This window comes from Neltuma alba, unplaced genomic scaffold (assembly GCF_004799145.2).
Source record: "Neltuma alba isolate B1F8T4 unplaced genomic scaffold, ASM479914v2 tig00010367_pilon, whole genome shotgun sequence".
Lineage (NCBI taxonomy): Eukaryota > Viridiplantae > Streptophyta > Magnoliopsida > Fabales > Fabaceae > Neltuma > Neltuma alba.
Window position 1 is genome coordinate 126,628 of NW_021635273.1, and position 22,401 is coordinate 149,028.

The 22,401-nt window shown below is 33.1% G+C and overlaps 3 protein-coding genes across 6 annotated transcripts; all 3 read left to right on the plus strand.

Moving 5' to 3' along the window:
- The first annotated feature begins 1,568 nt into the window (after nucleotides 1–1,568).
- LOC114755973 (enoyl-[acyl-carrier-protein] reductase [NADH], chloroplastic) lies at nucleotides 1,569–6,861 on the plus strand. Of its 3 annotated transcripts, none has more exons than XM_028944880.1 (13): nucleotides 1,569–1,737; nucleotides 2,718–2,988; nucleotides 3,581–3,690; nucleotides 3,791–3,846; nucleotides 3,927–4,011; nucleotides 4,107–4,154; nucleotides 4,960–5,034; nucleotides 5,108–5,219; nucleotides 5,300–5,351; nucleotides 5,443–5,494; nucleotides 5,648–5,705; nucleotides 6,231–6,329; nucleotides 6,426–6,861. In XM_028944880.1, exons 2-13 carry the CDS (start codon nucleotides 2,718–2,720, stop codon nucleotides 6,578–6,580), a joined length of 1,173 nt encoding a protein of 390 aa, XP_028800713.1. In that variant the 5' UTR covers nucleotides 1,569–1,737; the 3' UTR covers nucleotides 6,581–6,861. The 3 variants fall into 3 exon arrangements, with proteins under 3 accessions (XP_028800713.1, XP_028800712.1, XP_028800714.1); XM_028944879.1 differs by having other exon boundaries at nucleotides 1,570–1,737; nucleotides 2,682–2,988; XM_028944881.1 differs by lacking the exon at nucleotides 1,569–1,737 and adding an exon at nucleotides 2,084–2,235.
- Nucleotides 6,862–8,946: 2,085 nt separating this feature from the next.
- On the plus strand, nucleotides 8,947–13,685 carry LOC114755981 (signal recognition particle 9 kDa protein). Of its 2 annotated transcripts, XM_028944889.1 has the most exons (6): nucleotides 8,947–9,097; nucleotides 10,544–10,580; nucleotides 10,739–10,894; nucleotides 11,148–11,216; nucleotides 12,758–12,851; nucleotides 13,107–13,685. In XM_028944889.1, the coding sequence occupies exons 3-6, from the start codon at nucleotides 10,823–10,825 to the stop codon at nucleotides 13,181–13,183; spliced, it is 312 nt and encodes a 103-aa protein (XP_028800722.1). In that variant the 5' UTR covers nucleotides 8,947–9,097; nucleotides 10,544–10,580; nucleotides 10,739–10,822; the 3' UTR covers nucleotides 13,184–13,685. The 2 variants fall into 2 exon arrangements, with proteins under 2 accessions (XP_028800722.1, XP_028800723.1); XM_028944890.1 differs by lacking the exon at nucleotides 10,544–10,580.
- A 2,109-nt stretch (nucleotides 13,686–15,794) lies between these two features.
- On the plus strand, nucleotides 15,795–16,661 carry LOC114755989 (uncharacterized). Its single transcript, XM_028944898.1, has one exon. It carries the CDS (start codon nucleotides 15,795–15,797, stop codon nucleotides 16,659–16,661), a length of 867 nt encoding a protein of 288 aa, XP_028800731.1.
- The last annotated feature ends 5,740 nt before the right edge of the window (nucleotides 16,662–22,401 follow it).

Here is a 22,401-nt window from a genome sequence, read left to right on the forward strand (position 1 = left end):
CCTTAAAAATTTGATAAAATTATAATAACTTAATAAAAAAAATTATAATAACATGATTAAAAATAGGGTAAAATGCAAATTTGATGCAGAGGATTTGACTCAAGAACGCTAAGCACTCGAAAATTGTTTTGGGTGCAAATTTATTCCAAAAGGTTTAAAATTATTATAATATTACTCCCTGCTGTTAAAAAAAAATATTAACAATTAAAATAGTAATATTAATTATTAATGTTTTTAATAACATGCAGCAATATTGTTACGATTTTAAACTTGTAAAGAAAATTTATACCCAAGAGTACTTTTGGGTGCCCAACATCCCCTCAGTCAAAACTTCCAAAGAAATTTACATCTTAACCTTTAAAAATAAGATAAAACTATAGAAACTTATAGATTAATTTTCCCTAATTTGAAATTCATGCTACAATACTTTTACTATTCAATTTGTGGTAATCTATATATAACCAGTTCATTGTTAAATAAGTGCATGTCATTTGGACAAAGAAAAAATTCATCAATCTGCACTTTTTCTTTGCAGGATCTCCCTTCACTGTTGCACAAGACATTTTGTTGATGCTCAAATCCTCTTCAAATTATGATATTTGTTCTTCCAACAGTGATTTAGTTAGGAATTTTTTTTCTATTTTCCATTTCTAATTATTCTGTCGTAGTAGTGTCAACCCTGTTTTTTATTTTTATAAAAAAGAGCACAGCTTCATTATTAAACATATTGTAAATTTGTAATGCATAAGACTCACTATTTTCTTAAAAAGTCACAATTTTTCTTTTTATCAATTTTTAAATTTAATTCTATTATTTTTTTGACCAGAAATTCTATTATTGAATTATATGAATTACTCGACTTTTATAATATTTTTATCCTTGAGTTACAATTTCACCTTCATTACAAATTTTTTTTAAAAAATCAGGGATAAATTTCTCATTAGAAAATTAATTAGTAAATGTTTCTAAAATGATAAATTGCACAAAGAAGATAAGTTACACACACAAAAAAAGTTAAGTTGCACAAAAAAATGATCTGCACAAAACATTATGATCAATTTACACATAGAGAAGATGAAATACACATAAAAAAATTTAGTTATATAATGCAAAGATTGATTGTATAAGGAAAGTTAATTTACACAAAGTCTTTAGGGACCATTTACTAATTATTTTCTCAATGAGTGATTTACCCACAATTTTCAAAAATTTTAATTATTTATTTGTAAAAATAAAATAATAATAATTAGGATAATACTTATATCAAATTCATTCTATTTATTATATCAAGCTCTTTAATTCCTATTTTTAAAATATTAATATTCAATAGTATTTAATTATAAATTTATATAAAATAAAAAAAATATGTCTATGCATTATTGGAGAACTTAAAAATTGATACCAGCATTTGAAATGGGCCGATTTATTTAAAAAAGTAGCTTTCACGTGGAATGCACGTGCATTTCCGTCAGCTCGTTGTACTAATTCTGGTTCGATAGTCGATACTCGCGAGGAGGGTCTCCAACTGCTCTGAGCCGCCTCATAAAACACAACATTGTTTTCATCGACTCAATCATATAGCCAGAGGCAAGGCCTTTCTCTTCCTTCTCTCCCTTGAACCTACCTCTCAACTGTTATATATAAACAAAACAAAAACCCCAGAACCTCGCTTTTTTCCCATTCCTGCTTCGGACTCCTCGTATTTTTCTCTGCATTGGCCTTCTTTGTAGCTCAGAGGTAAATCCAATCTCTCCCTCTCTCTATTCTCTTTCTTGCTCTTTTGTGTTGTTGAATCAGTGAGGATTTTGTCTGCAATGGATCTGGCACTTGATTAGAAGCATTGTGTCTGGAATGGTCTCTGTTGCTTCTGTGGCTGGGTGGCTCCGTCACCATGGAGTTAAAATTTGAACGTGTTTGAAATTAGACGACTTAGAGATCAAGATTAAATGAGATTATTTTTACATTCTTTTTTTCTGTTACTTTTTTTTGTTTTATTTCGTTTTGTTTAGTTTTGTTTTTGTTTTTTGTTTTGAGTAGCTTATAAACGTAAGATTGCTGGCATTCTGAGAGTGATGTCTTTAGAGGAACTTCCTCTAGAGGAAACTGTTTATGGGGAGTGATGGTTGAGATAATTCGGCACTGCTCAAAACTTTTCTCTCCAACCTTTTGATCGTCGAGGAGAATCTGTTTCCTTGATAATCTGATCATTTCATATTACCTTAACCTTTGGACTTGGTAATTATTTTTACCGTTCGCTCTCTTGTCTCAGATGCTTTTTAATTGTTTTTCTTTCAATGTAAAAATGTCTTAACCAAATGTATAATTCATGGTCGTGACATGAGCTATTGTATTAATTAAATTTATTTGTGTTCTATTGCCTCTGTAGTTCTGACTTTCTGAATTCAGCATAAACCTACAAGTCTGAGTGATAAACTGGGGATCTGTTTTGATATTTTTAGTTATGGGCTTCTAGGTGAAAGGCGAAATGTACTTAAAGTTATAGTGACTATTTATAATTGAATAAATGGAATATTTTTAAAATGATGAGCACTTAGGCTGTCTTTAATGTCCAACTTTTCATCAAGTTGGACCTATTTCGTATTTCCCATTTAGATTTGAGATATCTATGAATACTTTTTAATGTATTTTTGTATTGGTGCTAATATTAGTTTTCTGTATAGATCTAACTTGTCTGCTGTCAAATTGCATTCATCAAGATGGCGACAACATCAGTTTCTAACTTGCAAATTGCATTGTCAAGACCTTGCATTCCTTCACAAAAGCCTGCAAATGCAAGCGCTGTTGTCAGTGGCAAGTCCAAGGCAAGATCATGGGATGGACTTGCAAGTGTCTGTCATGTTGCATCAGTGCAACCTTTCCAGCAGGGCCTCACATCACGTTCCATAAAGTTTGACAAAATTGTAACAAAGGCAATGTCTGAGTCTAGTGAAAACAAGCCAGTCTCAGGACTGCCTATAGATTTGAAAGGTTATACTTCTCTTGCCTCAAAATCCTCCGTGCCCATTTTGTTTTAGTCTACATTTGCTCATACACGTGATGTCTATCTATTGAGTTGGCGGCTCTGTTCTAAATTCTTGCCATTGGGTACTATCGTATTACAATTATCTTGTCCGTAAGTCTTGTATTGTCATAACTACTTTCAGGAGACATGCCATGACAACATAACTTCTTTTCCCCCTTTTCACATGTTTACTCATTCCAGAATATACTCTACAAGCATTGATTTACTATTTCACGTGAAGGGTTTAAAACATTATTTGACCACCCAGTAACTCAGTTCTAAGTTGTATTAGTTTGACCATGTATTAACCATCTAAAGGGAGACTATGCAACTGAGGTTCATGAATAATATGTGAATTGCAAGATTATGTCTTTCACCTTTTTCTTATAATTCATTATCATTATGTCTTCATCTTGTTACGTTCACTTTCCCTAAATATTTTTGGCTGTTATCTACTTTTTCCTGTCAGTCGCTCACAAGCTTACTGGTATTTATTTTTAGTAGTAATGCCTGAATAGAAACAATCTGTACTTTCACTAAAAGTAAGATGCTATGTAGGTAAAAGGGCTTTCATTGCTGGTGTGGCTGATGACAATGGATATGGTTGGGCAATAGCAAAATCTCTTGCAGCAGCTGGAGCAGAAATTCTTGTTGGCACCTGGGTACCTGTAAGTAAATCTACAGAATTTCAGGGTTGTATGTTTGCGCCCCATGTGTTCTTGTCCATCTGAAATGATGCAGGGACTAACTATGAACCTTCCTGTGTAGGCTCTGAATATTTTTGAGTCCAGCCTTCGACGTGGAAAATTTGATGAGTCCCGAAAGTATAATTCAACCTGCTGCTATTTATTTGAGTGGTTATGTTTCTGTATGTACTTTGCTAACAAGAAAAGTCCATTTTCAGATTACCAGATGGTTCATTGATGGAGATTACTAAAGTTTATCCCATGGATGCAGTTTTTGACAGTCCTGAGGATGTGCCAGAAGATGTAAGGGAGAAATGCATGAGAATTTCCTTTCCAAAAGACTAAAAAATGCATTCATAGACATGAATATATATCACTCATAACTTCATTTCATATAGGTTAAAGCAAACAAGCGCTATGCTGGATCCACTAATTGGACTGTCCAGGTATAAATTTATTATTTATACCTAAATCTTTTACACTTGAAGAACTCCTTTAAATTATTTAAATTTGTCTCAGGAGTAATTTGTGTTTTAGTCTCGTCCAAAGCTTTGAATGTATTAGGAGTCTTGTCAATCTTATTTAGATGTGATTATTTTCAGCTAGATAGTATTTATTCAATGCCACAAATGCTAAAATATGATTCCCTTGTGCTTTTTGTAAAGGGATTAAGAGAAGAACTCACAAGATATAACTATGCTGCTTTTAATATAAGTTTACAATAACCTTAAAGCAGTAATCATTTATGGCTATTTTGAGGTATGGTAGAATTTAAGAAGCGATTCATCTTAAAAACTTGTTGGGAAAACTAGTTTTCACAACCATAATGAAAAAAGTGCTTGTAGTTTTACGTTAGTAACATCTAATGCACACTCTTTTAACAGTCCATTTTGATACTTTCAGAAGTTTTAAAATTATTCACTTATCACTCTGCATGACATGAAATTCTCTTACTTATCAACAATAATATTGTTACTCCTCATGGACGGCATTGTTTCAAATTAAAGTGTAAGGACTAACTAAAACATCAGTGCTTTTGTGACAAAACTAAAGCAAGGTGTAAGTTTGGAGTGGAAAACCCAACTGTGGCCCTTTCTCTGCTAAATTACAAGTTAATGGAACAATCTGGTCTTTACTTTAGTAGAGACCTGAGGAGCTGCCTGAGGTTATATGTGAACATGTTGATGTTGGGTTTATCTTCAGAATTACACCTCATAATCTCTCTGAAAAAGGAATTGCTTGAACTTGCAGGAAGTAGTTGAATCTGTTAAGAATGACTTTGGAACCATTGACATCCTTGTACACTCACTTGCCAATGGACCAGAGGTATGGTGAATTCAACTGTAAATTTTCTCTCTTCCCTTCCTCATTGGCTAACAAGAAGTCAACTTTGCTGTAGGTCACCAAACCATTGCTAGAGACATCTCGGAATGGATATCTTGCTGCGTTATCTGCATCTAGTTACTCATATGTTTCTTTACTCAAGCATTTTCTTCCAATTATTAACCCAGGCATGCTTATTAAGATTCTGCCTTTATATTGTTTCCTTCATTGTTTTATTCTTTTCCTCACCTTCCTGATTTGATTATAGGTGGTTCTTCAATTTCTCTCACATACATTGCTTCAGAGAGGATCATCCCCGGGTTTGTCCGATTATGCCTTGAAGACTTTCATACCTTTTGTCTTAAAATAACATGTCTAGATTGACATCTTTTTGAACCCACCAAAATGCAGGTATGGTGGCGGTATGAGTTCTGCAAAAGCTGCTTTGGAAAGTGATACAAAAGTAAGTTTTCAATGTTTCTTCTCTAAACGCTACTCCCGTAATGCATGACTCTCATAAATATGCTACTTTCTTAGTACTCTCTTTCGTCAATCTTGCTCATCCATAGGCCCTTCCCTTAGAATGTTTGCACTAATTTTCCATATACTCACTCAGGTGCTTGCTTTTGAAGCTGGTAGGAAGAAAAGAATTAGAGTCAACACAATATCTGCCGGTAATGATTTTTTCCTGTTTCATAACTTTTTTGGGCTTGCTTTACTTTTCTCCCTTTAAGGGTTTGACCAGCCCAAGATTTTAAACATACTCTTGAACTTGTTATTCTGACGCCACTGGGAGTTAGGTATGGTATCTTACTGTTTTAAATCTAGTCGAAATTTGGGACAGAAAAAAAGAGCGTGATAAAGGATTTTATCCTTTACATGTGACAGGATCTTGTTTTGAGCTACACATCAAGCGTAGAGTTTTCATGTGAGGATATATTGAAAATTATTAATGACCTTCTTTTAATGGTATAAGCTGTTGAGGTTAAATCGTCTTTGACAATGACCATATCATTAGCACGAATACCTTAGGCTCCCAGAACATACGTATCCCAAATACGCATATTCCATTAATCTCTGGGGTCTAGAACTCTAGATACGATATTGAAGTCAACATTCTGCAGCCAGTTAGTTGAACATATCATTGAATAAGTATCAGTAGAAAAACATGTTAACTTAACGGTGGTTTTCCCCCTTAGGTCCTCTGAGAAGCCGTGCAGCAAAAGCAATTGGATTCATTGACATGATGATCGATTATTCATTAGCCAATGCTCCTTTGCAGAAAGAACTTACAGCTGGTAACATTTCCCCCCAAGATTCTTCCCTCTTGTAACGTACCTTTCCCATTTTACCTCTCCGCCATTAACGAGTTCTAAACTGAATGTATGTAACAGAGGAGGTGGGCAACGCAGCCGCGTTCCTGTCATCGCCTCTGGCATCTGCCATTACCGGCGCCGTTGTATATGTCGACAATGGACTGAACGCAATGGGGGTGGGAGTTGACAGCCCAATATTCAAAGACCTGGACATTCCAAAGGACCAGCATTGATGAAATTGCAGGTTTACTGGCACCTAAATTAGCTTTTAGCAATAAAGTTAGACTTGTTGCCTTAGTTCCCAATCCACGATCTGCTGCAGTTTGCCTTTAGAATTTGTTGCTGCAGTTTTCCTTTTTCACACACTGAGTAATTATCTTTACCTCTCCTATTGAGCTTACGACGGGTGTAAGGTTATGATTGTGAGGATGTTTACTTATTGTCATTGAATTGATATCTTTCCTGTCTGAATTAGGGTGTGAAATTCAAGGGAAATTCCATCTTATCAAGTAAAGTGTAATCACAGGATTAGTAGATTTGCCTCTAAGATATAAAATATTTTATAATTGCATTTTCATTCAGTTAAATTGGTTATTCGTTGGCCAAAAAAAAGTTATTCAATTATTCAATTTGAATATTTTTCAAGTAGGGGCATGATAATTTATTTTCAATTTTCAATGAGAGTTATTTTCTTATCTAAGCAGAAATCTTTCATTAAAAATTGTATTGCTTTATTGATGAGAAGAGCCCCATAAATTTTTATGTACTACCTCATCCTAAATATAAGAGCTAGTTGACTAATTTGAGTATATTAAGGAAATAAGTTAAGTTAGTTATTTATAATAAATAAGTATTTGTAATAAATAAATGTTGTTTTTCTATATCCTTGCTAATTAAGTTTATTAGTTAGAACTACCATCATTAAAATAACTATTTAGAAAAATAAATAAATAAATATGAGGGACAAAGTAGATTGTGGTCTTATATTTATGATCAAAATAAAAAGTTAAACAAGATCTTATGTTAAAGACCGGATGTAGTACAAAGTATTAGTGTCAAACAAATTTTGTACATATAAAATGCCGGATTTTTGATTTAAGTCTCTCTCACTGATAACATTTTTAACGAGGAATTTTTTTCAACAGTTTTCCTATAGAGGGTAGAAATCGTTTTCCTCCCTCTAAAATTGTTAGGCTTAAATTATGATCATCAATTTTGAGTTTCGACAACATTTATGTTCATTTTGATATTTAGATTTTTTTTCCCCTAAGTATAAGTATCTTTTTTTTTATTAAAAACAATCCTATTTGAGATATGGTTGGGCATTAAATATGGGCAGCAAGTTTGGTCCTTCATGTTGTGATGAATTAGTTCTTTCCCTTGGACTTAATTCTGTTAGTATCTTGATACTTAGATTAATCGATACTGATGGTGTACAAATTCTATGCCTATTATTCTTAATACCATCAAAACAATTGATAAAATCATCATGATCTGATAAGAAGCAATAAAAAATAGTTAATAACTGACAAAAATCATTTATCTTGGGCAAAGTTGAAATATATCAATTTAAATACAATCATGTATTGATGAAATTTAGCCCTATTATCTTTATCAAATTTTCTTGTTTTCAGGTCCTAAATAATGGCTTTTAGCCTTAAAAAAAAAAAAAGAAGCAATAGAAGTCCTGAATAATGCTACGTAGCACAGGGGGAAAATGAAATGTTGGATGGAATAAAAAAGTGTGTCGAAAATATTTAGTGGCGTAAAAAGTAATGAATAATTGAATTAATTAATAACTAAATAAAAATAGTCACCAAATTTTTAAAAATAAAAATAATCAATAAAAAAATTAAAATAATAAATAGCTAAACAAAAATAGTTGCCAGAGTTCTAAAAAAAGCAGCCAATATTTAAACAAAAATGGGTAGTAATTAAACAAGATTAATTACTAGCTTACCGCAAGAGCTTTGGTGATTGATAGGTGGTTTTCCGGCGACAGGCACTTGGACGACATTCTAAACAAATAAAAAAGAAAAGTGAAGGGAGTGGTATCATTTCACAGCATTTCAAAATATCAAAATATACAATGATTTAATTTGGTATTTTGAAATTTATTGTTTTTGATATGTCACTTAACATTTTTAAGGACATTACTTTTCTATATTTTATTAAATATTTTCCTTACAAGATATTTAATGGGTATATTCATCTAGAACCCTCAAAAATGTTTCAAGAGCATTTAGACAGTCAAGTATTTTTTTTAACGTATTCTGCCTTCTAAAATATTTTATAGTATATCCCGTAAGAAAATTTTTTAAAGTACTTGAAACAGACTTATTGAGGTGTTAATAATAAAATTAAAATTAAAATTGCTCTTGAAAATAATACTTTACTCTTAAAAAATTAATTTTTTAAAGGCAAAAATGTAAAGTACCTGGAAAAATATTTTAAAGCATAATTATCTTATAATTAATGAATTTAATTATAATTATAATTATAATTATTATAATATAATTATCTTAAAAAGCATAAAATAGCATTGGAGGAAAGAAAAAAACAACGTTCCCAACCCACATCGCAGACGGACTGGGAGAGACAGGGCAAGAAGAAAGCGGGGTAATCTTGCGAGTAGCGACGATAATCTAGCGACACAGGAGACAGAGAGAGAGGGAGAGAGGAACGAAGAAAGCGACGGAGGGAGGTTTGAAGCAGAAGAAGAGAAGGGGAATATTGGATCAAGGAGAAAGGTACACCCATTTCACTCTGATCACGATTACTGTTTAGGCCATGGAGCAAAATTCTTGCTCTTATGATGGCATCAAATTTAGGGAGATTTTGGAAATCGAATGGGCTTGCTCTTGACTTGGGTCATGTGGCCGTAGAAATTTTTTTAAGCCAGATGAATAAGAGAATTGAAAGTAGATTGTTGTCGATTACACCAGAAAGCGGGGCCAATTACGGCTTTTCTACTTTGATTCCACAGTGCACAGCCCCATTCCTTCTCTATATCGATGGATTCCCCTGGTGCTCTCGCCTTCCTCTAAAATGTCCCTTTCCCCTTCCGGCGATTCAAACCATGGAATCCAAGCCTTTTCCGCCTTTGCTATACCCCCTACCCAAGTTGGCATGAATAAACAAAGCATAACAAATAACTTAGGTATATAGGGTTGGACTAGTGAAAAATTCGCCGGTGTTGGAGGCGTCAGATTCTGTGGGCTACGACCTCAGCTTAAGCACTTAGTATTATTCGTTCTAAGTGGTAAATATGAGTTTGTCACTCAATAATTTTGAGGTTATGGAGACCGTAAGCAAGCAAATTTTAAGTAAGAGACGAAAATGGCTGCTAAATGAATGCTATTATCGTTATGATTAATCATGTACACTGAGTATGTGGTCATGGAAATATTTTTCTTGTTGCTACATGACATTTATACGCCATTCGACTAGGTGAGTGCTGCTTCAATACTAATAGCAGACTGTGAATCACTATATCTTTGCTTAGTACCATCTGGCGACAGGTGAATTTGCTCCGCGTTTGCTTTTCAATAACAATAAATATAAATTTTGATAGTAATTTATTTTAATTTTTTGATTGGTGCATCCGTAACCAAATTTGTTAATTGCAAGTGAAATTTTGTTAAAAGAAGGAAGTAATAAGAGAGAATGACATCAAGGAATCATTTTAAAACAACAGAATTACGAAGAGGAAGTTAAACAAAATAAAAGGTTAAAGATCCTAACTCAGAGCAGCACTCTAGTCCCACTGGAATTGGTTAGATCCCTGAAGAATGCTTGGGCTGAAACTTGAGATGTCAAGTAAACCACCCTATCTTACGAGGCTTATGGATAGTAATACAATTGTGATTAGCAAACTCAAACCATATGCACGGTCCCCCTTATATTGGAAAAAAGAGCAAAGTAATAATGCCTGATAATGCTGAGTCTTGGACAATGAAGTTCCACGGATGAGGCTTACTGCTTGCAACATTCTGCTTACTTATTTTCCCAAAACGAGTTTTGGAGATGAGTAGACGGGTAGCAAAGATAATGGAATCCGTTGGAACCAACTTTAATATTTAGTGGTGATGACTACCTTCTGATAATAACAATGCCTAATACTATTAATTTTTGTTTAATAACATAAAATTCAGTTGATGAGGGGCTAATTTCATTTGTTTTCTTATGACTCACAGGTGAACTCAACTGACTAGAGCTTCAAACCTTCAAAAGGTTATTGAAATCCTTGAATCGATTGGAACGAACTTTAATATTTAGTAGCGATGACTAACTTCTGATAAGAACGATGCCTAATACTATTAATTTTTGTTTAATAACATAAAATTCGGCTGATGAGTCGCTAATTTCATTTGTTCTCTTATGACTCACAGGCGAACTCAACTGACTAGAGCTTCAAACCTTCAAAAGGTTATTGAAATCCTTGAATCAAGATCACTCCTTCACTGTCGGGGACAATGGTTTATATTAGTGCATGGGACGAGTTTGTTGAGCGATCCATTCAGTTGTTCCGTGCAGATCCTGAATCTGTAATGTCCTCTTTCTTTCATTTTGATATCATAAAAGTAGTAGAAAATGTAGAGGTTGAGACTTTTATGTTCTTTACAATCTGTGCGTGAGACAGTTTTATATGTTAACCTTAGTTTCCTTTACTTGATTAGTTTGCAAGAAATTAATATCTATGTACCCCATCCATGCATGCATAAGTCTTGAGTATTGAGGCTTCTATTCTGCAAGTTGCTCATCTTGTCTTATTTGTTGTAATAAATTTTTTGTGTGTAGACACGGTATGTCATGAAGTACAGGCATTGTGATGGCAAGTTGGTACTTAAAGTTACTGATAACCAACAGGTAGTATTTCCTTTGTCTCTTTTTTCCCCCTTAAAATTATGTTCTATTCAATGTTGTTGCCCTGTTACGCACTCAATTCTGGATATGCTAGTCTGAGATTAATAGTCAAGTATATATGCTTCTAGAATTATGATGATTTCTCCTATCATATAGATATCTTGCTGAATGTTGATGGTTTTTGATTTAAAACTAATTGAGTATTGATGTACATAAAATTTATGACGATCTCTTCTATAGTATAGTTTTGCTGACCAAAATATTGATGGATGAGTTGTTAGTTAACTGCAACTTTTCTACTTTAATTTGACCATACAATGGTGTTTGCAACTGACGGCAATGGAATGAAGACGTCATGTTAGTTGCTCCTTATCTTCTGTATCATTTGTGTCTTTTAGTAAATTTTTTTTCCAAAAAAATTTGTCAACTTTATTACTATGTAAGACAATAGACAAACTGCTTCAATGTTACTTGGTATTTGATAAATGAATATATTTTCCTTGGCCTCGACAAAGGGGGAAAAAGGAATGAAGATATTTTGAATTTATTATTCTGGTTTTTGGCATCAACTAATTTTGATAACTTGATCATCTGATTTGGAAGTGCTTTTGGTTTATGGTATTGGTGGTGCTGATTGAAGGCCTTATTTGGCAATGCATTTAAACTGAACACACACTGACACGGTATGCTTATTTGGAATAAGTGAAAAGAATTGGCATCTGGGAATTCACTATTGATTAAAGCTTTCACAATTGCTCTGTTTGTCATAGGTTTTCTCCTCGTACGGCTTGAGAAAATTGAAAATTCTGTCTATGCATAGAATTATGGGTCAAATAGATTCATAAAATCATCAAATCAGACAGACTATGATTTAAATTAAATGCTTTTTTAAGACCAATAAAATTACATACATTGTGATGTGGCTATAGATGCCTACGTGTTGCAAATTTTCAGTTGGTGCATTTGCTTAGCACGATCCAATTGAGAGACATCAAAAGAGAACCTTCCTTTTAGTAATAGTTTAATGTCAGCCAGATAAAATAATGATACCTGGGAATTGTAGCTCAAAGAATATATCTGCATATAAAGGAGGAAAGGAATTGCTGAGGGATGAACAGTGGTAGTTGTCTTACTATCTTTGGTCCTTAATATAAGATCTAGTTTGTAGTTCAATCAGAGGTAGTATTATTTATGCTGGCTTGTTCCACTGTTGAGGTAGCAAAGAACACTCTTTTGCAATAGGATCATTTCGACAAGGGGTCTTGCTCTGCACATGTTAGACAGGACGATCTCAACTCATTGAGTTTTGCTGGGAAAATCTTGTCAAGATCTGACTCCTAGAATTCATGAAATTTGTATGGCTTCTTTTACTGTGGCCATTTGAAAGCAGAATATCACCTTTGTTGCTTACCTTACTTGATGAACTATGATGCGGCTATATAATCATCATTGTCCTTGTAGATGACTTGTGGATTAGGTTCTCTACTAGCTTTTCTAGTCTGCCTAAGCATGTCCTAAATGTGCATTATTGTTCTTTTTATCAGTGTCTGAAGTTTAAGACAGATCAGGCGCAAGAAGCAAAGAAGATGGAAAAACTTAATAATATATTCTTTGCTTTGATGGCCCGTGGTCCTGATGGTATGTCCTACATTGAACATTTTAACTTCGTTGCATTTTAATTTTCAATCAGCCATAACTCATTTTCCTGAATATATAATAGTGAGACTGTTCAAGGCACATTTTTCTTTTCTAAGCAAAATTATTTGAAACTGCAGACAAGTCCTGCTAGGTAGCATGATAAAACCCTATTGTTCTGATGATCAATTTGTTTACAATTCAGATTTTCTTCTATGTTACTTAAATACTTACAACAGATGTTCTAAATTCATGCAGTGGATATATCAGAAGTGACTGGGAAAGATCAAATGGATGCCCAACCCACTAAGAAAGGAAGAGGGAGAAAGCAATGATTTGGCTTTCTCTTCTCAAAATGATTTTTGATGAGTCGTTGGACCAATGTGTGATCTTGAATAGTCTTCCTCGCCCCAACCAGCCATGGTTCTCACAAAACTTGATTGCTTACTTCCCCATTCATTACAAAGTCCATTTTATTTTCAATGGCTACATTAAGTCTGGTGATCCATACATGCAGCAGTATTTGAATCCTTGATTGACTATATGGCTTTCATGTGCTTGACGTCTGTTTCTCTATCAAAGCATAGATTATAAGACGTTGACGGAGCACAAGTTTCAAAATATTAAAGGCGAATGCTCGGCTTCTAGCTCTCTTTGTTTTTTTTCTTTTTGGCCAAGCACATGTATCTTTTTATTGGAAGTAGCCCTATTAGAGGTATTTTTTTCCAGTAAGGATTTAAACCTTAGTTTGTCATGTTGTGAGGAACTAGTTTTTTTTATCATACCCAACTGCTCTAGGTGGCTTCTAGCTTTCAATTGATGAAAATCTTACCTCTACTTGGTGCGCGTGTTTATTCAAGATTTTGGATACTATAGTTTTTAAAGGGAATTGACTATGCAAGATTTTTCTTTTTTAAAAAAATTGAGGATTAATCATCAAATCCTTTAATCAATGTTAATTGTTAACGTGGTCCTAAATGTTTTGCTTTTCTTTTGTCAAATGCATTCTCTTGTTTTAAGCATTATTTCTTCCAGTCTCGTATATAAGCAAAAATTACCTAAATGTAAGCAAAAATTGCTACAAGCAATGCAGATTTTCAATTTTACCTCTTAGTTTAAATCAATTGTCTTCAATGGGAGTAGTTGAAATAGTAGTAATAAATGATCATTGAACAAACAAAACAGTAGCATTTTAAGGAAAGAAGTAATTTCAAGCATAATTAAAAGGTAATTAAATTTCTTGAACATTGTAAAGTAGTTATTTTTGCCTATATATGTGATTAACGAAAATAGATCTTGTGATCAACGAAAATAGATCTTATCACTAGTTTCACCTGGACCAGCACTATCTGCCATGTTGATATCCAGTTATTTTCTTCCCATTCAAGGGGATTTCGTATCATTCTCACACATTAGTGGCCCTATATATAATTATATTAGAAGGGTTTAAATTATTTTTAAATTGCAAAGATAAATGCTAATGGTTTAAAATTATGAGTGGATCAAACCCACATCTTTCCACATATAAAGAAGCTTTGATGCTCCTTGCTACCATATCATAATCTGCCTTTGCCAGATCTTCTTGGTTCTTCATAGCTCCTTTTTTGGAGGTTTGTAGGTGATTGCTGAGTAGCCTCGATTCATCAATAATGATTAAATCCATACACCTAACAACTATTCTCTTCAAGTGTTTAATTAGTCAGCATTTACAAATTTAAAAAAAAATTAAAGCAAAACATAGATTGGAAGTCTCTCTTCATTCATTCATAAATAGTTAGTGTTCTCCTTAAATATAAAAAACATAAAAATCACTTCCCCAAAAACCCAGTAGTTTCTCCTTTTACCTCACTTGGCTTTCATCTTCCTGCTTGCCCCATTTACTTATCCAAATTGATGATTGATGTCATAGGAGAAACATAAGCTTTTAACTTTTTAAGGCTAAATTATATAACCTCCTTAATTTTCAATATTGAAAAAAATGGTGAAAAGCTCTTATTTGGCAATTTTATTGGCTTCAACGACCTAAATTTGAGTTCTATTACTTTTTGTGTATGAAGTTGTGTAAAGTACCGATACTTTCTGTGTATAAAAATATAGAAGACCCTTTTGACTAATAACATTTTTGAACATAGACTTTTCACTCATTTTCCCTTTAAAATTCAATAAGAAACCCTCAAACTTTTAACCAAACTGATGATTGATATCAAAGGAGAAAAATAAGCTTTCTATTTTTCAAGGTTAAATTATATAAACCGTCCTTAAACTTATTAGAATCATGTACAGCTGACTTCCTTGACATTCGAAAATCAACAACTGCTTCAAGCTTTAAATTATGCATATAAACCTTTTAAAATATAATTCATTTGAAGATAAATAATAAACAAAACTAATAATAATAAGAGAGTTATCTGCATAAATATGCAAGTTTAGGGAGGTTTGAAAATTTCTATAATTACTATAATTCATTTAAACTGCTATTATTAAATGTTAAATTTCTCATAATATGGCTATACATGTGCAAGTCAAAAAAAAATCAAGGAATAAAAAATTACGACCTAAGATTTTTCAAATCACAAAAAAAAAAATCACCATATTTATTATCAAATGTTATATTTCTTGAAGTGTGATCAAAGTATTATATCTATATATGTGCCTTAAATTTTCAAAACATGGCGTCTAAGTGCAGGTTCCATTGAATATTCCTAGCATCCCCAGGAATATAACATAACCATTCAGATAAAATCCGCATATCCTTCTCCCTTATTTTCTCCACTTAGTCTCACACTTCACCAGCCATTTGAACTTCCCACGCAGACTCCTGTGAACATTCTCCTCATTATTCCTTCTTCTTCCTCCTCCTTCCTTATAGTCCACTTAACCTTTTTCCCTTCAATTCATAAACCCTGAAATTTCTTCAGAAAATTTCTCTTCTTTTGCCTCCCATTAATGCCGGGTATGCTCAAACATCGTCCTGTCGCTGCCCATCACCGGCTTCTGAGTTGTATTACCAGCGGAAGCCAGCACTCCGGCGACGTCCATGAGGAGGACGCTTTGTGCTTGTCTGAACTGGTGCATGATTTCCTCCAAGATAACGTAACGGAGGGTCGATCATCGGAGAACAATTTGGACTCCGAGCGAGCCGACTCGGTGTCTGAATGTGATGATCTGATAATGGGGGGCACATTCTCATGGAAAGTTAGAAATAATGTCGATCCTTATAGGAAGCAGCTTTTGTCGCACGTTTCGGAGGCCGTGGAGATGTTTTGGTCTCTAAGGCGAAACGTTCCGGTTTTCCGGCGGAATGTGGTGGCGTTTCTCCAGGAGAAGGGCCATAATGCGGCCATCTGCGAGACCAAGTGGGACTGCTCCGGTGGCGTCATCGCCGGGAACCACGAGTTCATCGACGTGGAGCGAAGGGGATCGTCCACGTGGCAGACTAGGTACTTAGTGGAGGTTGAATTCACGTCGCAGTTCGAGATCGCTCGGCCGACGAGGAAGTACGAGGAGATTCTGAGCTCTGTGCCCAGAAGCTTCGTCGGAAGAGCGGACGAGCTGAGACGCACCGTTAGGGTCGTCTGTGACGTGGCGGAGCAGTCTTTTGAGTGCGCAGGACTCTCCGTGCCTCCATGGAGAAAAACGAAGTTCATGCAGAACAAGTGGTTGGCTCCGTATCGTCGAATAACGAATCGGGTCCAGGGAATCCCAGTTCCGGCGGCCGGAGAAGCCATTCACGGTGCCAATTGCAGATCGGTGGGCTTCTACGACATCGTTTCAGAGGCCGGACCCGTTGGGGCCTCCGTGCGCACGAGATAACTATAAGTTGCTCGCACGAGATAACTATAAGTTGCTCTATAAATTAATTTTGTGGCATATATATTTTGGCATGAAGTTATGAGGCAAAATACTTGTCGATCTTGGCAAAATCCTTTCCTTCTGGATTATATCACTTTGATAACACACACACTAAGTAGATAATCGTTGAATGAAAGAAACTTAATTCCTTTATTTGGAATTCACTAATGCCAGGATCTTATTTTTTTCAAGAAAAAGTTGGACGCAGATTAATGGATAGTATAGTTGTTTTCAGAAATAAGCTTGTTTTGATTTTTTTTCCGCCGAAAAAAGGAATTTATTTTTTTGGGTGAAATATCATAGTATTGGCTCATTCGAGTAATGAAAGACTAATCTCTCAAAACTTAGAGGCCCAATAATGCAAAGCAAGAATACACGCAGTAATAACTAAGACTAAACACAAACTCTCAAAACACTCTAAACAACAATTATAGGTTTTGGTTCTTCAAATAATAAAATAGTCTAAGTTTTTATTTAATTACAGGAATTAATGTTTTAAATAAAAAGAACCAAAATCAAAATTAGGATAAATTTGAGAGATCAAAGATTAATCCAACTAAGACACAATGACAGTCCTAAAGCAAAAAATGGAAACACCAAAACAAAGGAAACAAAACAAGAAGGATCAACTGATTAACAAACAAGTTTGAGAGTCCTTTGGATCAACAATTGAAAAAAGTAACTTATTATCAATTTAGCTTATAAAAAAATGAGGTTGGTAAAAACTAAATTGGATAAGCTGAATTGTATTTTGGTTAGAGTTTAGAAAAAGTTAGTTTACAACATTGAGATTAATAAAGGGTTGTTTGAATTATGGTTGAGTAAAAGTAAATTTGATTGTAAAATGCCCAAAACGGGTATGAGTTTTAATAAATAATAAAACATGATTAAAAAAATAATTTCACATAATACATTGAAATTAAAATAATTTAATATGAAGAAGTCAAATTTAATGAGTAAATTAAATTTTAAAACTCTAGAGAAATCATAAAAAATATTTTAAATATAAAGTGAAACATAAAAAAATAAAAGTATATTTCTAGGAGCATATTTAAAACCAAAATATATTTCTAACTTATTTATTACTTTCAACTAATTTTAACTGATTTTTTGTTATCTACAAATTAGTTATTTGAGGTTTATAATAAGAACCAAATGAGGTAAAAAATTTCTTAACTTCTTCTCTCTCCATGTTTCAAAAGCTTAAAGTCATAAGCTATAAGTTTAATTTTAGCTTATAGCTTATTGTAGCTTTTCATACAAAAGCTAAATTGCCCAATCGCCAATCCAAACAGCATCTAAATTTCCAATAAGGCTTCTATCCAATTTAAGCTACTTTTCACCCCGAAAAGCTCAACCAAACAAGCACTAAATCTGCCAAGTCTTCCCTTTGTCATTCAACCTCTTCCACTGGTCTGGCAAGAATTACTCTGAGCAACCCCTCACAATCAACCTCAATACAAGTTTTTTTTCCCAACAAATTACTTTCTCATGTCCTAAATATAATACCTAATTAATTAATTTGAAGAGATTAAAAAAATTACCAAATTACTTAATTATGGCACATATTATATGGTTTGTCTAAAATAGGAGTGTTCATGGGGTGAATAGGGACAGGACATGGATTTTGTCCCATGTCCCATCCCGTCCTGGTTCTATCCTGGTCCTGTCAGGACCGGGATGGGATAAGGACTTCCCGCTTCCCCCTTTTTTTTAAAAAAAATACTATAATTTTTTATATGAATTTTTTTTTATAATGCTTATTTTTCATTAGGCTTCTAAAGATAAAAACATCATAAAAATATTATGTAGAAAGCTCAATTATGGAGTATAAAAAAGATGTAAAAATAATATTGTAAAAAAAATATAGGAAAAAAGACACTATATAATGTCTTTATGAATTATTTTATTAAGGAATGAGATTTTGTTAAGATAATACTACAATTTAAGAACTAAAAATCACTATAAAAAAATTATTATTATATAATCAGCAAATTAAATAATCTAATAATTATTATTAATAAATAATTTTAAAAAAAACCCTGGGATGGGACGGAACAGGACAACCCCGTCACGTGTCCCGTCCCGTCCCGTTCACTGTTCCCGTCCCCTCCCGTCTCGTACTTGTCCCATCTAAAATTTTTTTTTGTCCCGTCCTGTCCCGAACTCGCTGGGACCAGGACCGGATAACTGGGACGAGACAAATTGAACACCCCTAGTCTAAAATACATATATGTATCATTAAATTATATTTTACTTTATAAGTAAGACCAATTAATTTGAAGAAAAATAGTAAATATAAATACTTGGGTTAATATGATATTTGATCCCTCAAATTTTGTACGAATTTGGTTTTAATTCCTTGAATTTCAAACCATAAGTTTTTGACGCTCAAAAGATAAAATGGTTCATGTCTTTATTTGATTTTAGGGATCAATATTTCAAATAGAAAGAAAATTGAGAGACCAAAACTTCTAATTTAAAATTTGATAGATTAAAACTAAAATAAAAATAAATTTAAGGACCAAAAAATTATATTGACTCTAAATATTTTAAAATAATTTAATAAATTTTTTAATCTTTTTTAATTAATCAACTAAATTTTATATTAAGGAATAGAGATATAAATAGTATTACATAATAGCATGCCTTTTTTTTTTTGGAAGAATTACATTCAAGTCCCACAGAAGATAAATAATCACTAAAAAATCTCAATAATAACCTGAACAATCTGTAATAACAAGTTCTATAGTGAGAATAACAACATCTGGGACTTGTTTTTTAATTGTTTTTCTTACTTGGGACTTCATTATAATTCTCCCTTCTTTTTTGGAAGAATTACATTCAAATCCCACAGAAGAGAAATAATCACTAAAAGGTCCCAATAATAACCTGAACAGTCTGTAATAACAAGTTCTACAGTGAGAATAACAACCTGTGAGACTTATTTTTCAATTATTTTTCTTGCTTAGGACCTCATTGTAATTTTTCTTTTTTTTTTCACCGCAAAACATTCAGCTTGAAAAGTAGTGAAAGCTTTGGCTTTCCTCTTCACACCACCCAAGAAAACTCCATGCTCATCTCTACATACAGCTCCTATTCCAGCACAGCCTGCCCATCAGCATTTATTTTCACAGCTCCTATATCGTGTGCTATCCGAGATAGACTTCTACTAATCCTTTTTGTTTTCTTCTAGCTCTCCATATTTCCTGTACCAACATGGTAGCTACAGAAACAACCTTCATAGAATCCACTGATACATTATTAAATACCCCATCGCACCTCTCCTTCCAAATTTCCCAACAGATAGACGCAACAAGTGCCTTACTCTCTTCACTAATCCCCTTATTGTTCAGGAAAATACCCTCCCACGATCAAGAAGTATCGAATTCTTTCTTTCTTTTTAGATAGGCCCTAAAAGAGAAGAAAGGCTGTTAGCAACAGGCGTGTATTATTGAATTCAACTGTCCTGAGAATACAGTACTCATTTTCAGAACGTTCAGTACCAAAGCCATTGAATGAGTAAGTTGTCAATTATTAAAAAAGACTATGTACGGGGTGTTTAAATAACCTCATGATCACTTTTTAGAAGCACTTTTCTGTAAATTGATATAAACTCATTTACATATTTACTTTATATACTGTAAAAACACTTCTAAAATCATGATTTTGTTATTATCCAAACACTCCTGTAATGTAGTGACATGGGTAACTTGATCTCTATTAATTTGTAAAGTTAATGGACTTCCCAAAGAACATCCACAAACACCAGGACATAATAGAATCATATGCTCAATAATCGTCTCTACCTCATTTCCACGAATCGAACAAAGTACTTTTCCATCTTTGCAATGCAACCATCCACACTGCTTCATCTTTCTTTTCAGTACAAGGGATGCTAATCTGCAAAATCATCTCTCTCTCTCTCTCTCTCTCTCTACTGTGATTTTACTGGATATGGGATTTAAATTCCACCTTCCTTCACTGATTAACATATCAACCTTTTGCTTCCTTTTCTTTTTTTTCCCTTTGCTCATTTTGGTAAGAATATTACTCAACTTTCCTTCTTCCTCATTTTGATGAGAGTAATTCTCTACCTTCAAGTATACTTATCCAACACCAGGTTGCTTTCCCTCCTTTCTTAGCTTCTATAAAGCTGTTTCTTGGAAAATATATGGCTTTTAAGATCTTGCACCAGAGCTTTCTGTAATATTCTCCATGCAGTTTTAGCAAGTAAGGCTTTATTAAAAGCAAATATATATGTGTTATTTTTATTTTAAAAAAAACCTAAAGTGTTTGGTTTCCTCCCAAAAATGCTTTTTAAAAGTACTTTCATATAAATCAAGATAAAACTCCTCTTATATACTTCGTATACTATAAAATTACTTTTAAAATCATAATTTGGTTTCTATTCAGACTTTTGTTTACCTCAAACGTTGGTCCAACTTTTTTTTAAGTAAATGACAATACCTTAAGAACAAATTAAATTTAGTACAAGATAATAAACCTTTGTTTCATAATATAGGGGTGTCTGAATTCGAAACTAATAGAATGTTATCTCAAATATATAAATTAAAACCAGAAAAAAAAATTAACTGAGCATTGATATCTCCTGTAATGACATGCCTACGTGGGAGAGTTTAGGTTTGGATCAGAAGCTTAATAATTTTGGTTAGTTGTAATATTTTAAGATTGGATCTTACTTGGATTCACTATTTTAAAGCCTTTCATACATATTATGTTGGTCCAATCTATTTTCAGGTCTTCACATTAAGCCTTTTTTCAAAAAAAGAATTAAAATTAAAATTAAGTGTAAACCATTTAATCTTCCAAGTAGCCCATACTTAAAATGCGGTAAGCCCATAGGTCTCTTTGAAGTTCAAGGACATCCAAGCCTTTATTGAGGTTAAAGATTTTTTTTTTTTTCAACTTCTAATTTTTTAGAAAAAGGATTAGATGCTTCCAAGACTTATGAATTTTGAATGCTATCACATCTTTTATGTTAATCTATTTGTAAATTTATCAATATATGAATATAAAAGATTTAATAGTATAGAAAGATATGGTTTTACATATTATTAGGCTTAATTTCCAAGCATAATTTATTTTCACTAATAAGATTCAAACCTTTAACCTTGCTTGCAGAAATTAAAATTCTTTTTACTCAGGGTGTTTGGGCACCACAAAAAGTGCTTTTCAGAAACACTTGTCTGCAAATCGAGATAAACTCTTCCACACATATATTTATTTCGTATATTGTAAAAGTACTTTTAAAACCATAGTTTTGATTCTATCTAAACACCCCCTCAACCAAACTATTATATGAAAAGCAAAGCCATTAGCATTGACATAGAATTACTAAATGGGGCCATAAGTGCATTGACCAACAAAGTGTTGGTTGAAATAATAAGCGATCTCATCCCATAAGAAGGAGAACATAAGTAAAAATCTTAAGAAATATAGTTGTTGAGAGAACTTTAACCTTAACACTCCTGACTCGATAAAAATTAGTTTCAAACCCAAATAATTTCAGGATACTCTGGATTATTTTTATTAAAAAAAAAGTGTGCATTGAACATTAATTATAATGTACGTTAAAAAGAAAAAAAAAAAAAGAATATATAGTCTTTTTGTGAAATTTAATTGAAATCTCGCAATAATTGATTCTATATGAATGATATATACATAAAATAAAATAATT